Source organism: Chiloscyllium plagiosum, unplaced genomic scaffold (genome assembly GCF_037043375.1).
Source record: "Chiloscyllium plagiosum isolate Xiang-an unplaced genomic scaffold, Cpla_swu_hap1 HiC_scaffold_4, whole genome shotgun sequence".
In the NCBI taxonomy this organism is placed as follows: domain Eukaryota; kingdom Metazoa; phylum Chordata; class Chondrichthyes; order Orectolobiformes; family Hemiscylliidae; genus Chiloscyllium; species Chiloscyllium plagiosum.
In genome coordinates this window covers 69,934,730-69,950,977 of record NW_028270142.1, presented here as the reverse complement: position 1 = coordinate 69,950,977, position 16,248 = coordinate 69,934,730, and the positions used below count along the sequence as shown (strand labels likewise).

Below are 16,248 nucleotides of genomic sequence, written 5' to 3'. Positions count from 1 at the left end.
GGAATAAGTTATAGAAGTGATAAGATAATGATGGCTCTATCAACATTTTCAAATATAAGGAACACTGCATGGAAACAATAACTGTACTAGTCAACAAAACATTTCAGCAAAATAAAAACCAGCTAAATATAAACAAAGCATAACAGCCACTGAATACTTTTGCTTCAACAAAGCAAACCAAATGGGTTCACATTGAAGGATTCTTAGAATCTTAACTGCAATGCAGCAGAAACTACTGGATTACAATGGTGAAATAGTACAGCACAACACTGGAAAAAGAATACAGTAACATTCGGAAATGTTGAATCGTTTCCTATAGCTGCTCTGAAACTCTATAAAAATTAGATTTTGGTTGAACCTTAAATTTAGCTGTACACAAAAGACAAGCAACTGTATATATTTTCTTCTTACTTTGATTCCCCAGCAGAGCATTAGAAGATTGTTAAATAAATAAGACACCATAATGATCAGTACCAGGTGAATCAAGACAGTATGGCACATAACACCAAATGCAGACAATTAGCCAAGCCAACATTATGCAATAAATTTAAAACAGTAGTTCATCATTAAAACAATTCAAAATAACGGTTGATTATATCTGCACTCTTGACAATTCCGTGCAATTCTGGTCTCCTTCCTATCGGAAAGATGTTGTGAAACTTGAAAGGGTTCACAGAAGATTTACAAGGATGTTGCCAGGGTTGGAGGATTTGAGCTACAGAGAGAGGCTGAACAGGCTGGGACTGATTTCCCTGGAGCGTCGGAGGCTGAGGGGTGACCTTATAGAGGTTTACAAAATTATGAAGGGCATGGATAGGATAAATAGATAAAGTCTTTTCCCTGGGTCGGGGAGTCCAGAACTAGAGGGCATAGGTTTAGGGTGAGAGGGGAAAGATATAAAAGAGACCTAAGGTGCAACTTTTTCACGCAGAGGGTGGTACGTTTATGGAATGAGCTGCCAGAGGATGTGGTGGAGGCTGGCACAATTGCAACATTTAAGAGGCAATTGGATGAGTATATGAACAGGAAGGGTTTGGACGGATATGGGCTGGGTGCTGGTAGGTGGGACTAGATTGGGTTGGGATATCTGGTCAGCATGGACGGGTTGGACCGAAGGATCTGTTTCCATGCTGTACATCTCTATGACTCTAAGTGACTCCATCACAAATTAAACTTTTAACAAATCTAAACTTGAATCATGTTCAGAAGAGTAAGCTAGTCAAAAAGATAGCTTTTAGATGGTTTTATAGTTGATGACAGTTGTTTTATCTCCAACTGCGTTAAATAAAATCTTACCTTAGATTTGAAGGATGTGAGCTCAAGGAATTAAACAAATAATCAACCTGGTATTCCAGTGCAGTAATGAGTGAACAGTGCATTGTCAGAAGTGTCATCTTTCAGATAATGCTAATTTGAGGCAGCATAATCTGATTCTGGTGTAAGACAGTCCCCATGGTATTGTTAATAAAAACATAAGGAGTTCTCCAAGTGCCTAAGCTAACATTCCTCTATGAACCAGGACCATCAAAAATGGGTCATTCAATCACTAAATGCAGTGACTATCACTATGCACATATTGCTAAGATGTTTACCTGGGAAATCAACTACACATCAAAAACTAATTGCTTCACAGTAGAGACCTTAAACTTTCCTAAAAGGAGACATGCAGTCAAAACTTGTCATCTTGTACTCAACAGGATGAGGAGACAAGAAACAAACTTGAAAAAAGGACACCAATTCATACAGTAAAATAAAAGACTGCTAAGTGGTCAGACCATCACTGGCACAGAGATGCTGCAGGATCTATTACATTTATCCTTGCATGGATTAGGATTCATTGCCCATCCCTCGTTGCCCTTGAACTGATTGACATTCTAACCATTTCAGAGAGTAATTAAGAGTCAACACATTGTTGTGGGTCTGAAGTCAGATGCATAGGCCAAATTTCTTCTCCTTAAGGACATGAATAAATCAGAAATAATTTTTAGAATAACTGACAATGAATTCTAATTTCATCATCTGCCATGAAAAGATTCAGGCCCATGTCCCATGAACATTAGCCAAGGGCACTGGATTACTACTAAAATAAGACTAAGTCACAACTTTTCCTGTCAGTCTTAGTTCTCAGGGCAAGTATGTAGACTGACTGATCAGGATTCATGGGTATACAGCAGACATTGGCAGTCTCCATGGCCCTTTTACTTCCATGAGCTTCCATGAACAATCTCATTGGCAACTTTGTGAATAGGGCCCTATCCATTTCTTTACTATACCAGCTTCATGCTGAGGTAGGTGTATCAAAATTATTTCGCATGATAATGGGTGCCCTGATCAAAACATCACTCACCATGTAATCATAATCATAAAATCCCTACAGTGTGGAAACAGGCCCTTTGGTCCAATAAGTCCACACCGATCCACCGAAGAGCAACCCACCCAGACCCACTCCCCACTCTATTATCCTATACTTACCCTGACCAATGCACCTAACACATTCCTGAACACTATAGGCAATTTAACATGGCCAACTCACCTAACCTGCATATCTTTGGACAGTGGGAGGAAACTGGAGCACCCAGAGGAAACCCACGCAGACATGGGGAGAATGAGCTATCACCACACAGACAGTTGCCCGAGGCTGGAATTGAACCCGGGTCCCTGGCGCTGTGAGGCAGCAGTGCTTACCACTGAGCCACTGTGCCTCCCTAAACTCATATATACTGCATAAACTGATAACTCTGAATTTCATTCACATCATCTTATTTATTTCGTGAGAGAAAAGGCACACTGAAGAATCCTTGTGACACAGCACACAACATCACAGCTGTGAGTGATAAAGGAAAATCTTCTGATCCTTTATCAAAGGAACTAGTAAAAAGAAGTTAATGAAGTGGAAGGATTGCTGATTCAAATGTTGCCAACTGATCTATCAATGAATGTTGATTCAGGTTTCTCACTCTGTTAGACTCAGCAAATCCTCTCATCCATTTCACTCATTCATGTCACCAGCACCCATTGTTAAAATGGTATGAAACAAAATCAACAAGAAATGGGGGAGAAAAGCAACAGCACATTAATACAATTGTAATAATTTTTATGTGAGGATGCCTATAAGTTGAATAGTAATGAAACATGGTTGTGTAAAGTTCAAAAACTAGACTCTACCAGAGCATATCAAATAATCCTGAAGGAATGTGATACTAGCTTGAAACTCTAACTCTATTTATCTCTTTACTGATGCTGCCAGATCTGCTGAGTTCCTCAGTATTTAAAAGTATTCTGTCTTTGTTTCAGATTTCCAGCATGCATAGTAGTATGCTTTTATTTCACCAAATAGTTTATCTACTTCAGTTCTCTTGTTGCCATTATAGGGACAATAACTTGCTCTAAATAAACATCCCAATGGTCCAAAATTCCTATAATTTTCATTCTAATTTCATGAACCAAATAATTGAAGTAGGCTATCAGTCTCTAAAAACAGAACATAGATTAATACTAAATGCATCATAGTCTTCTATGATGCATATAGAAGACCTTTGTCTTCTCAGAAATTTACTGATCTGTGACAAAGTTATGGTCATATTCTCTACTAATTATAGATTTTTACTTTTCATGGATTTTTGCTTTGATCTGCCATGTTACTGCAATGTTTTCTGGAAAGAAAAATAATCTTTTACAATTGTTAATTCGCGTTTGATACCTCAATTACATTATTTTGACACCTTAATTACATCATTTTGACAGAGGTACATCTTACTCATATTTTCAAGCTTCAGAGAAAAGAAAAAAAAAACTAGAAGTTCAAATTAAAGCATAATTAGGGATGAGCAACCTGACTGAGTAGTTTGCAATGCTTTAAATGGTATCACAATGGGCCAAAAATACTTGATTTTCCAACAAATACGTTTTAAGTACTGCTCCCAGCTGTAAAAATGATATAATGATATAAATGATACTTTGCAGGCATGGAATTCCATCATGACCTTTCCCACAATTGATGGTGACTAGGCTCAATAATTCGGGTGGTTTTTCGCCATTATGACATTCATAATTAATATGTTGCTTATTGTTTTATGCCAAACTCTTACTGCGGTTGAACAAGGCTAAGAACTGCTATTGAAAATTTATCCAAGTGTTCTGGGTCCCATGTTAAATGCAGCATATTTATAAGTACAAACATTTTGGTGATATTCCAGCAATCTAACTGATTTGGTGAGAAAAGTTTTAAAAAAATGAATTGTTGGAGCCCGATTGTAATAATTCAGAAGTAACCCCTTGCACTAAAATGAGGCCCTACCACTAAGAAAAAACAATGTTTAGTCTAAATGTCCAGATGCTCATTCCTGCTCATAATATTTATTCATACATAAAACACATAATAAAAACACACTGGCACACCCATACAGTATACCTGAAATCCTTGTGATGATGATCGATGGCATGACTGTGTCTGGACCGAGGTAGTGTAAGATACTGACTGCAGCGATGTGGGAGGTAATGGAAAAGACAAATGTATGGCATTTGAAGAATGGGAATAGAAGTCAGCAGCATCAGTGGGCAGGAAAGAGAAGAAAATGGAGAGAAATTTGATGAACAGGGTGTCCGAGAAGGTTATAGCTTCTAATTAAAAGCCAAGAGGAGCTTAAATGCTGCAAAATAATCTTTTTAGTGAAGGCAATACATCAGTTTGAAAAAAACAGTTACTTATAGTAACACTATTTGTTTTAGTCACAAATTAAGTGACTAACACTACAGTAAACTCACATGAAGCTTGACTTTTATCATGCTTTAAAACACAGTATCAGATATGAAAATGTCTGAGCCAGTAAAAGTGAGCCTTGGTATGCTTGATTCATTAATCCATTGCAAGGACAGACCTGAAAATTAGAGCCCGATTCTGGACTAGTTCCTGCAATGCCATAGACATGTTATTGATTTATCCTTAAAAAGGGTGTGTTATCCGTCTACCCTATGAATAGAAAATACATTGCCAAAAAAATGGGTTAAAGCAAAGCAGCTCACTAACTTGGGCATAGAACAATGCATAATATGTGCTGTGGATGACTGGCACACCAATTTTCCATCTCCCTATGTGGAAGCACTTGGTGAAATTTATGTTTGCTCATAGACTTGAACTTTTATCAAGTTACACTCACAAAGCAATATCACATAAATCATTTAGTCAATCAGAGGTATGGTGCATTACACCATGCACCACACTCTAGGAGTTATTAAACAGGAAAAAAGAAGTCTTGCAATGAAGGATGCCCAAGTGCTTTATACGCCAAGAGTTGGGTCCTCAACAGGAAATGTCTAGAATATGCAAAATGATTATGGCATGGTGGCGAGGGTGTAAACAGGGATATAAAGGGGAAGTTCTGAGCCACTAAGAAAATATATCTTTTTGCAGCCGAGAGCGGAAGTGAAGTCAGAGCGCAAAGCCGGTCGGGAAGGTAAGTGATTGTTATTTGAGTGGGTGTATTCTAGACCCCAGGTCCTACAAAGTAGGGCCTCCCTCCCACCCTCCTCTTCTAACCTAAATTAAAAGTCCACAGACTTGCCCCAAAAAGAGGGTCCAAGGAAATTCCTGTGGATTGAAGAGTGAGGCTTTAGCTCAGGAGTCTTTGACAAGGAGGTTGAGTGAAGTGATTACGCCACAGTTGAAGAGAGTGAAGCGACTGGGCTTGTATACCCTGGAGTTTAGAAGACTGAGAGGGGATCTGATTGAGACATATAAGATTATTAAAGGATTGGACACTCTGGAGGCAGCAAACACGTTTCCGCTGATGGATGAGTGCCGAACCAGAGGACACAGCTTAAAAATACGGGGTAGACCATTTAGGACAGAGATGAGGAGAAACTTCTTCACCCAGAGAGTGGTGGCTGTGTGGAATGCTCTGCCCCAGAGGGCAGTGGAGGCCCAGTCTCTGGATTCATTTAAGAAAGAGTTGGATAGAGCTCTCAAGGATAGTGGAATCAAGGGTTATGGAGATAAGGCAGGAACAGGATACTGATTAAGGATGATCAACCATGATCATATTGAATGGTGGTGCAGACTCGAAGGGCAGAATGGCCTACTCCTGCACCTATTGTCTATATATCTACAAAAAAAGGTAGCATTCAAATTTCTTCCCCTACCCTTACACAAATCAACATCAATGCTTCCAGTCAGAGAATATATTGACAAAATTCCACTGAATGCTGTGATTACACCAGCTATTGGAAATCTATACTTCTTTCTAAAACTTCTTTTAACTTAAACAACAATAATTATCCTTTATTCTGCTGACTTGCATTTAATTGAATATCGCACCAACATATTCGCTATGCTGGAAGTAACTACTAAAAATAATTCACAGCATCCTTGGTACAATCAACAGTATTATAGTTCCCTACAAATCAAAACAATAAAGATAAGAAAGTCATTTTCCACCATTATTTAGTTACAGAGTGAACATTCACTTGGGTGGAGGACAAACACACTAATTGCTCAACAAATTAAAATAAATGTTGAATAGCAAAGCAAATTTAAACTTGACTAATATGGTGGATTTAACAGACTATTTTCTAACTGCCACATTCATGCTTTTTAAAAAGTGCTGCTAATTAACACACTGAGGGCTGTGACTCCATTAAAATCAAGGATCAACAACAAAATAGTCATGTTGTTAACTATGAAAATACCTATGGAACTGCATGTTTCCTAATTGTAACTTTTTAAATTCTTGTTAATAAAACTTAAACAAGATTAAACTTGGAGGCATAGCATAGGACCAAACAGATCAACATGAAAGGACATTTAATACTCAAATCTCTGAAGCACTAATCGTAAGTCACTCACACTCACTTATCTAAAAAAAAGCTTCTGAGGCCACTTAAAACTCAAACTTCTGAAGCATTATGCATAAGTTACTCACACTCGCATATAACAGTCCAAACTACGTTGAACTGGTTACATATTTAAACATATCTCAAACTTCCTTGAAAAATAACAATCAAGCCAATAATTTCTAATTACCTTTCCCTTTCTGGAGAATAGTGGTCATCTAGCATCCTGTGTCTGTCCATTCGGCTGATGGTGTTGTACTGTTGAGAACAGCGACTGCTTCTAAGACCCAGCTCTGAGCTTCTGCAAAATATAAATCAATTAATATAGTGGCTTTCTAAGAATTTGGGATACTTCCTTTTCCAAAACTCAATAATCTGAATCCAAGACATTCTCCTTTGACAAACAGATTTTGCATTACAAATTTATGGTAATATGTAAAATAGGCTTCTGATTCACTCGTCTGTTCTGTCAACCCATGGAAGACCAATTTCACTTGTCACTGATTTCATATAGAGTCATAGAGATGTACAGCATAGAAACAGACCCTTCGGTCCAACTCGTTCATGCCGACCAGATATCCCAACCCAATCTAGTCCCACCTGCCAGCACCCGGCCCATATCCCTCCAAACCCTTCGTATTCATATACCCATCCAAATGCCTCTTAAATGTTGCAATTGTACCAGCCTCCATCTATTTTAATTGCTTAATATTGCATATGTTGTCTTCAGCTGTGTTTCAGCAAATATAGCTTACAGACATTAATATTTTAGTTACATTTTGCTGGTTTTAACTATACACCTCAAGATCCTGCCAGACCGTGATTCTGCAACATTGGATATCAGTTGATTGGAGGAAAGAGTTCTGTCCATTCTGGAACAGGATGTCCTACCAGAGGATCAAGGTGCTTTCCTTGGCAGCACCAATGATTTTTGAGAATATGATAAGAAGACAGTTGAATAACAATAAGGGCTGCATTTTCATGACATAAGTGGGCATCAGTAGATGGGGGAAATGTTTCCAGATGTCCTTTACACTTTGAAGCTGCTAGGATGTGAACTTTCCTGAGGGTCCAAATGTAAAGTGATCTGGAGATCAACTTGCTGCCAGAGATAGCTGACCCAAGGTAGAAAGTGAGTCTGAAGATCTGAAACAAAGATAGAAATTGCTGGCGAAACTTAGCAGCTCTGGAGAGAAAGCAGAGTTAACATTTTTAATCCAGTGAGTAACAGTCCAGTTCTGAAGAAGGTACTGGAATGAAAATATGAGCCCTGTTTTCTCTTCTCAGATGTTACCAGACCTGCTGAGCTTCTCTCGCAATATCAGAAATTGAGTCCAGCCAGCACCAGAGCAGGCAAGTTAAAAGGTCTACCTTGATTCCCCAAAAAGCTAATTTGCATATTTCAAAATGACTCATCCATACACAGTTAAACCTTCTGACTAAGTTAAACTCTGCACAGCCTGTCTCCACTTTCCATTTTATGACGAGAACTCACAATCCCTTTTATAACAATTGAAAACTGTTAAATAACCCATAAAACTCCCACAAGGAACTAACAACTTCAAAACAGATGTGCAAATAGAATCAAGTACTTGTAAAATGATTATGAACATAAGAACGTACAAGCATATAAATTAGAGCAGGAATAGGATATCCTTCCAGTGGAGCCTTCTATACCATTATATATGATCTTGGCTGATCTGATGAGGCCTCAACTCCACTTTCCTGCTCACCTTCTATAATTTTTGACTCCCCTGTTAGTCAAGAACAAATCCAATTTTGCCGTACAAACACTCAAGAATCCACCACCACTTGCTAGTGTAGGGAATTCTTCAGACTTGTGACTCTCTGAGAAATTAGGCAATTGCATTAAACCAAGAACCAAAATATGGCAAGGCAATAAACAGAACTGTTATCCCAACAGATGGTGACATGTAATATATAATACCAATCAGAAGAAAACAATGGGTATTATCTGGTAGACTAAATTTCAACAGAGTAACACATAATTTACTGTTCTGTCTATTCCATGAACTTTTTGAATTCATCTGAATGCTTTTCTACATGAAAAATGTACTGTCCCTATCTCTCAGCAAAGTTCAAGTCGTATCTGCTATGAAGGTTTACCATCACGTCTGAACTGGTTAATTACATGATAACATTTTAATGGTGAATGTAAAGGAGACAAAACTATTTAAATTAGATTTTAAAATTCTTCCTGCCTCTCAACCACTTTCAGGCAGCTAATGGCAAGTTTGAAGGTTGCTACTAAAGTCCAGCCGTCTCACTATTATCACAATTTATTCTTTTCTCATATGTGAAATTAATTACTAATGATCTAGATATGAATGTGGGTGGTTTAATGTACACAATAACAGCAACAGAGCCAGCACTGCACTCTGTGGTACACCAGCAGACACAAGCTTTTAGTTGTTAAAATGACCTTTAACCAGGAACCTCTCCTTCCTGTTACCAAACCAATTTTGGATCAAATTTGCCAAATTGCCATGGATTCCAAGGGTTCTTAGGTTTTTGACTGGCTTACTATGTGAGACCTTAACAAAGCCATACTGAGGTCCATGTAGATTACATCAACTGCGCTCACAAACTGCTCTCATCTTTGAAAAATTCAACTTAAAAGTTATCGGACATGATCTCCTAACAAACCGTGCTGACGACTTGATTAACTCTTGCCTCTTCAAGTGAAGATTAATTCTGTGCCTCAGAATTTTTTTTTTCAATAGATTCCCTTCCATAATTGTTAGATTCACTGGCCTGTAGCTTCCTGGTTTATCCCTACCACTTTTGTTGAATGATTTTTTGAATGAAACATTAGCTCTCCGCTGCCACATCTCCTATGTGCGCAGATGGTTTGAAAATTGTCATAGCTTCTGCAATCGTCTCTGTTGTCTCCCACAGCAGCCGAGAATAGATCTCATCTGGTCTTGGGGGTTTATCCAGTTTCAAATCTGTTAAAACAGCTTTGACATAAAAGTCAGAGATGGTCAACTCTGTTTTGGTTGGGATTGTCTTGGAGACATATAATGGCCACTCGGCTGATAACTGGTTTGAGGCTAGCCTTCTGCCCCCATCAGAAAGCAATGACCATCCCTGTTGTTGTATGCACTCCTTAATGAAGAGGAGCCTGTGCAGTCCAGACTTCATCTGAAATGTCAGTGGGGCCAGGATTATCAGAACACGGGCTAGTAAATAGTCGGGGGAAAATTACTATTTTTGGGTGGGGTGAGATTTTGATGAACATGGGGCACTTTTTTTTGGTTCTCATGCTTCTTTTCCCAGCTATATGTTTGTCAGGCAAGAGTTTTGATACTTGATGCTGAACATTCCTCCCTGCCATAGGTCAAATCACAGAAAGGAGCATTAATTGGCTTTCAGTTGGCCATGAGTGAGCGAGTTTCCAACCCCTTGTCTGTTACTGGGAAAACTTGAATGGGAGTGGGGAGGTGGCAGGCAGAGCAATTGACACGCCATTCAATTTTATCATCAGTTATCCCACTTTCAGGGCATGCGGGCAAAAGGATGGGGGTGGGGGGAGAAGAGACATTCCAAGTACAGCCCATATGGGAGAGGAGCCATGTACTGAAGTTTGCTGATGATACTCATTGCTAATTTTTGGATCAATCTATGGAGATATGCTACTGATACAAACATGAAAGTGTGATTTAAACATAATGCCAGTTGCTACTGAAATTGTCCTTGGCCAGTCGCTACTGAAATTGGCCAGCAGCTTCTTGAGACCACAGCAGTGCCTCTTTTCTTTTTTGCATTTTTACCATAGACGTAAGCAAGTTGTACATTTTGTTGAGTTTTCTTAAATAAGCTGCTGAATTCAGAATGCACTTGTAGACAATGTTATTATCTTAACTTTACCCTTTCATATTTTTACCAATACACCAGTAGATGTTTCATTCCCTCCAGTATTCTAGATCCATTTATAACCCTACCTTTGCTGAGGAGGAACACTGGGGGATCGGGAACGCGCCCTGCCCATACTGTCCCCACGAAGTGGTGAGCCTGATTGTGAACAATGGTTTGATGACATTACTTGCTCTGGAACAGATAATGTTGAACTCTGAATATCTCTCCCATTGTGTCTATAATCTGCAGTGAGAAATGTAAGGAAAAAATCATTTTGGATTGTTATACATATACTCTTAAAGAATAGTAAACAAGAGAAGTGTACAATTTTGTTTGGAGCAATGGTCAATTGGAAACTTCTACCAGATGATTTTTCCACTGCAGTCACAGTGTTGTTTTGCAATGCCCATTTTGTAAGGTCATCAAAATCAAACTTCTATCTCAGACTTTCTTTGAACACAGAATCACAGATGGCGGAGGAGGCCATTCCACTAATTGTGCCTGCACCCGTTCTATTACCTGAGTGCCGATCTCTTTTCCCCCATATTCCTGCATATTATTCCTACCAAAATAATTAAAACAGACAGACAGTTAACAGTGGTGATGTATGGGCATAAGTATTGCAGAACCCCAGACTAATATTCAAGGGACATGGGTTCAAATCCATGGCAGATGTGAAATTGGAATTCAATTAAAAAATAATCTGCAATCAAAAGCGAACCTAATGATGATCATGAAATCATAGTTGATTGTCATAAAAACCCATCTGCTTCTGCAGGGAATTCAGCAAAGAAATCTGCCAACCTTTCCTGATCTGGCCTACATATATCTCCAGATACACAAAAATGTGGTTGACTCTAAACCCCCTCTTAAATGGCCTACAGCGCCAAACAGTTTAAAGGGTAATAGGGATGGGCAATAAATGTTGGCTCTGGCAGCAGTACCCATAGATACGCACATCTCTTCCAACCCACGCACCAAGTACACACACACACACAAAATCAATCATTATTGCTTTATACCAAGCAAGAAATTCTACATGAGCAAACTTCTGCTTGGCTTTGAAGGGCTTATACTCTGAAAATACTTATATTTGGAATATTAAGTTATGAAGTCCTTACCTCATAACTGCTCTGAGATCTACAGAAATCAGTGAAACCAATTAAGCATTTTTGATTGAAGAATGGTCAATTCCGAAATTGTAAATGTGTGGGATAAATTGGGATAAGGAGGAGAGGAATGCATTTGTTTAACTTTCATACCTGAAGAAACGACCCCAATTCCATCATCACAGTCATAGTCAGAGACTTCACTATCACTGATGCGCTGAGATCCTAAAATTTAAAAGAACATATTTTGCAAATGACCTATGTGCTTTTGCAGAAGGACTACCAATAAGTGACTGTAAATTTAGAGATAAATAAACCAAAACAATCAGGCTCATGCAAGAGGTTTATTAAAATCATACTATCCAATTTATGAAGAGGTACTGATTCAAAGAGAGCCTGCAGTTCCTAATTTTGTTTTTAACCGCTTCTCTTCTCCAAATTCTGATAGTTCTCGTGATCCATATATTTACAGCCTTGGAAACAAAGAAACTGGAGGCATTTTACTGCAATGTAAGTTTGAAGATTCAGAATGGATATATATCACAAAACAGCTCCTGTATATAACCATGGTTTCTGCAAACCGGCAGCAAACTTGCAACCTTTTTTTTGTAGAGTCTTAGAGATTCTGTGCTTTATCCAAAATGGCCCCAGGACCACAGAACAAGAAAGACCACTTCCTTATTTGATAGAACCTATGTTTGCTGGTAGGGGAAAGGAGGTGGCATATAGTTCAAACATGAAGGAAACGCAGATTAATAGAGCCAATTGAATTCAGTGCTGAGTTCAAATTGTCCCTATTTTTAATGAAGCAATGTGTTTTTCAATAGTGTGTGACATTTAATTTTTAGAAGTAGACTTGAATGCTTATAAAAGGTAGATAAGGTCTGTGAAGTTATCAAATTACCTGAACATTCTGAAAAGGAAACAGCCAGCTATATCTCATAATTTTAAAAAAGATGCTTGCGCTTTAAATAGCTGCATGTTGACATAACCCAATGGGGTATCATTATAGTATTATTACTGTTTGTTACCACAACTTATCATTATCAAAGTGGAGGGCTGTAGATTTACAGTGTGATTACTATTCCAGGTTGTTATTAAGGGATTAGCTATCTTTGATGTAAGGCTTCACAGCGAATTAAGTACTTAAGGGATATTAGCTGTACTTAATGACATTTTCTCAATGAGTGTTTTTAGTCTCCAATGAGAGCATGTCTGCAATAGATACTGAGAATCTTGTTTCGTTTTATCACCGCATCTGGAATATTCAATTCAGTTCTACCATAGGCACTATGCATTTAGCTGCCCAGTGCTTAAACTCTACATTATACCCTACATAGTGGAACAGATTTTCTGATATTGGGGGTGGCAATGAACTGAATGTACTCTGTTGGCAAACATCTAGACTGCAAAAAAGTCCTGACAAACACATTGCTGCAGTTGCCTGGGGTGTTTAAAGTTCTGATTGACTGAAAAGCACTGGCTGGGACCCTGTGTAAATGTCTCTCTTATACTGATCTAGGTGTTAGACACCTGGGCTCGATACAAGCTACTTACTCAGATCCTTATCCTAGAATAGTGTCATCATTTACTTGCTGGGATGATCCAGCAATTAACAATTCCAATTGAATTTTCACAGAAATCACTCACATCCCAACCAACCCCAATATGAATATACATATCCACAACTCAATTTTCAATCCCTGGACCTGTACTGCTATTCCCACTTACTCACTTAAAGACCTACTCATGCACATATACACTGACCCACTCATTTATTAGCCCACTCACTCACAAATTCAACTTGTCCACTTGCTCACTCACTCATCCATTAATTCAACTGCACATATACACTCAACACAGTCACTCAGACATCCATTAGCCCACTCGTGCACACATACACTCGCCCGCTCACTCACTCATCCACATCCCCACACACAAAAACGCCACTGAAGTACTTGTGACATTTTAAAAAAAAATCTGAGTATAGAGCTAAAAATCACACAACACCAGGTTATGGTCCAACAGGTTTAATTGGAAGCACTAACTATCAGAGCACTGCTCCTTCATCAGTCGAAAGCTAGCGCTTCCAATTAAACCTGTTGGACTATAACCTGGTGTTGTGTGATTTTTAACTTTGTACACCCCAGTCTAACACCTGCATCTCCAAATCATATCTGAGTATAGTTGCTGATGTTGTAAAAGGTTGCTGGTTGTTGGAGGAAAAGGATAAGGTAGCATGTCTGCTCTCTCCACAGCTCTTCTTTGAGAGTTTTCTCTGTGGATGGCTGCATTAATAAATTATTGGGCTGTATTCAGGGAGTTGTAAAGGTGCAAGGAGGTAAATAGGAAGGAATGATCTCTACAGTGAGTAATGAAGCACACGACATCACCATTGATTTGAAGATCAGGCCGATAATATTTAATGGGCAATTGCTTCCAAGATCTTGACATGCATATACTTTAAAAGCAAGGTATATATTTCTATAGTAAGCTCGATAGACCCAGAACCAGAGACTGAGATTAATTATCGAGATAGTAAATTCTAGGAACAGAATAATTAGTCCAACATGATGAGCTCTGATTGAAAAATACTATATTTCATTATGGGCTTTATATGGTGGTTCCTGCATTGCTGTTTGTAAAGTGAGGTTGAAGGGCAGAAATGTGGCACTTATTATTCAGGAGTTTGTTTGATTAGCATTAGAGATCAAGGATTATTTACGGATAACTTTCCCTGATGGGAACATAAATAATTTAGGTGGTTATCTAATTTAAACTCTTTGCAGAGGAAGACTTGACATTGGTGGCACCGTTTAAAACAATGTTAGGTCGTTTATCACAACTGATCTTGCTGCTATTCTTCACTGTTGGAATGCTATCATATTAATTTAAGCAGACATGTCTGAGACCTGACAAATGGTGGATCCCTCATTAGGTTGGATTTGTTTGGAGGGACAGCGTGGACCAAAATAAGGTTAACCTGGCAAGTTTTAAAATGTAATTTTCGGATTCCTTGTTGATCACGATGTACAAAAGTGCCTTGAATCTCCCTCACTCTCAAAATACCCACCCCTGATGTTCCAACAAAATAACCGGAAGGCAACATTCTCCTTGTTCCAGTGCTGTGGTTTCCTAATACCAATGACCAGTCAGGTTTCACAGATAGACAAATGAGGGAAATAAGGTCCAATATAAAGATTGTCCAGAAATCAATGTATTCAGATCCTTCAGATTCACAGCCAGCTTCATAGCTCACATGGACTCCTGCCCCATCCACGCCTTTTTCTTCTCCAGGCTTAACTATTCCAATGTGCATCTGGTTTAATCTTCTGCCAATGTGAGGTTATTCGAATTTCTGTTATCCATGCCTGAACTCCATCCAAGTCCTGCTCACTAACTTATGTTGACTCTCGTTTGATTAGATTAGATTAGATTACTTACAGTGTGGAAACAGGCCCTTCGGCCCAACAAATCCACACCGACCCGCCGAAGCGCACCCCACCCACACCCATTCCCCTACATTTACCCGTTCACCTAACACTACGGGCAATTTAGCATGGCCAATTCACCTAACCTGCACATCTTTGGACTGTGGGAGGAAACCGGAGCACCCGGAGGAAACCCACGCAGACACGGGGAGAATGTGCAAACTCCACACAGTCAGTCGCCTGAGGTGAGAATTGAACCCGGGTCTCTGGCGCTGTGAGGCAGCAGTGCTAACCACTGTGCCACCGTGCCATCCACAAAGTTGAGTAAAGCTTCAGGTTGACATTCATGTGTTTGTTCCAAATCTCTCAATCAATTTGCACCATCCCATGTCTGTGATCCATTCCTGAAGAAGGGCATGTGCCCGAAACGTCGAATCTTCTGTTCCCTAGATGCTGCCTGACCTGCTGTGCTGTTCCAGCAATAAAGTTTCAGCTGTGATCCATTCCAGTCTTATAGTCTTCAAGACTTCTGTGCTCCGTCACTTTCTGGCCTTTTTAACATCACCAAATTTAGTCATTCTACCATAGGCACTATGCATTTAGCTGCCCAGTGCTTAAACTCAGTAATCACATGCTTAAATCATGCTACTGTTCCATCTCTCTCTTCTTCTTTTTGATACCTTTAATCCCTTCGTTGAGCTATCGGACAGCTGTCTTAATACCTTCTTGTGTGGCTTGCTGTCAAACTATTTTATTGTGTTCTTCTTTAAGCTTCTCCAATTTTACATGGAGACATGGTCACATAATGCTGGTTGATCATCCTTCTCCATCTCTTCGTGCCAGTCATTCATTCCTCATTCAATGTCAATGCATTTAAGGTTCTTGCCATTATACTTTTCTATCTAGTTTCTTCTCTTTTCTTCCTCCTAGTCCCATATCCACCCCGAATACACTTTCTCTCTCGCTTTGTGGAACAAATGGCCTTATCATGATAATCTTGT

The 16,248-nt window shown here is 39.1% G+C and overlaps 1 protein-coding gene across 43 annotated transcripts in view; it reads right to left on the bottom strand.

Annotated features, from left to right (window-relative positions):
* rims2a (regulating synaptic membrane exocytosis 2a) overlaps positions 1-16,248 on the bottom strand; it is a 1,173,408-nt gene that overhangs the window by 381,199 nt on the left and 775,961 nt on the right. For 34 of the 43 annotated variants that reach the window (XM_087986315.1, XM_087986332.1, XM_087986320.1 and 31 more), the window contains 4 exons: positions 11,970-12,041; positions 10,794-10,950; positions 7,019-7,129; positions 4,412-4,477 (listed from right to left, as the gene is read on the bottom strand). In XM_087986315.1, coding sequence (XP_087842441.1) covers positions 4,412-4,477; positions 7,019-7,129; positions 10,794-10,950; positions 11,970-12,041 — 406 coding nt within the window. The remainder of the gene's footprint in view (positions 1-4,411; positions 4,478-7,018; positions 7,130-10,793; positions 10,951-11,969; positions 12,042-16,248) is intronic. The other 9 variants (XM_087986344.1, XM_087986337.1, XM_087986310.1 and 6 more) reach the window with 1 other exon arrangement.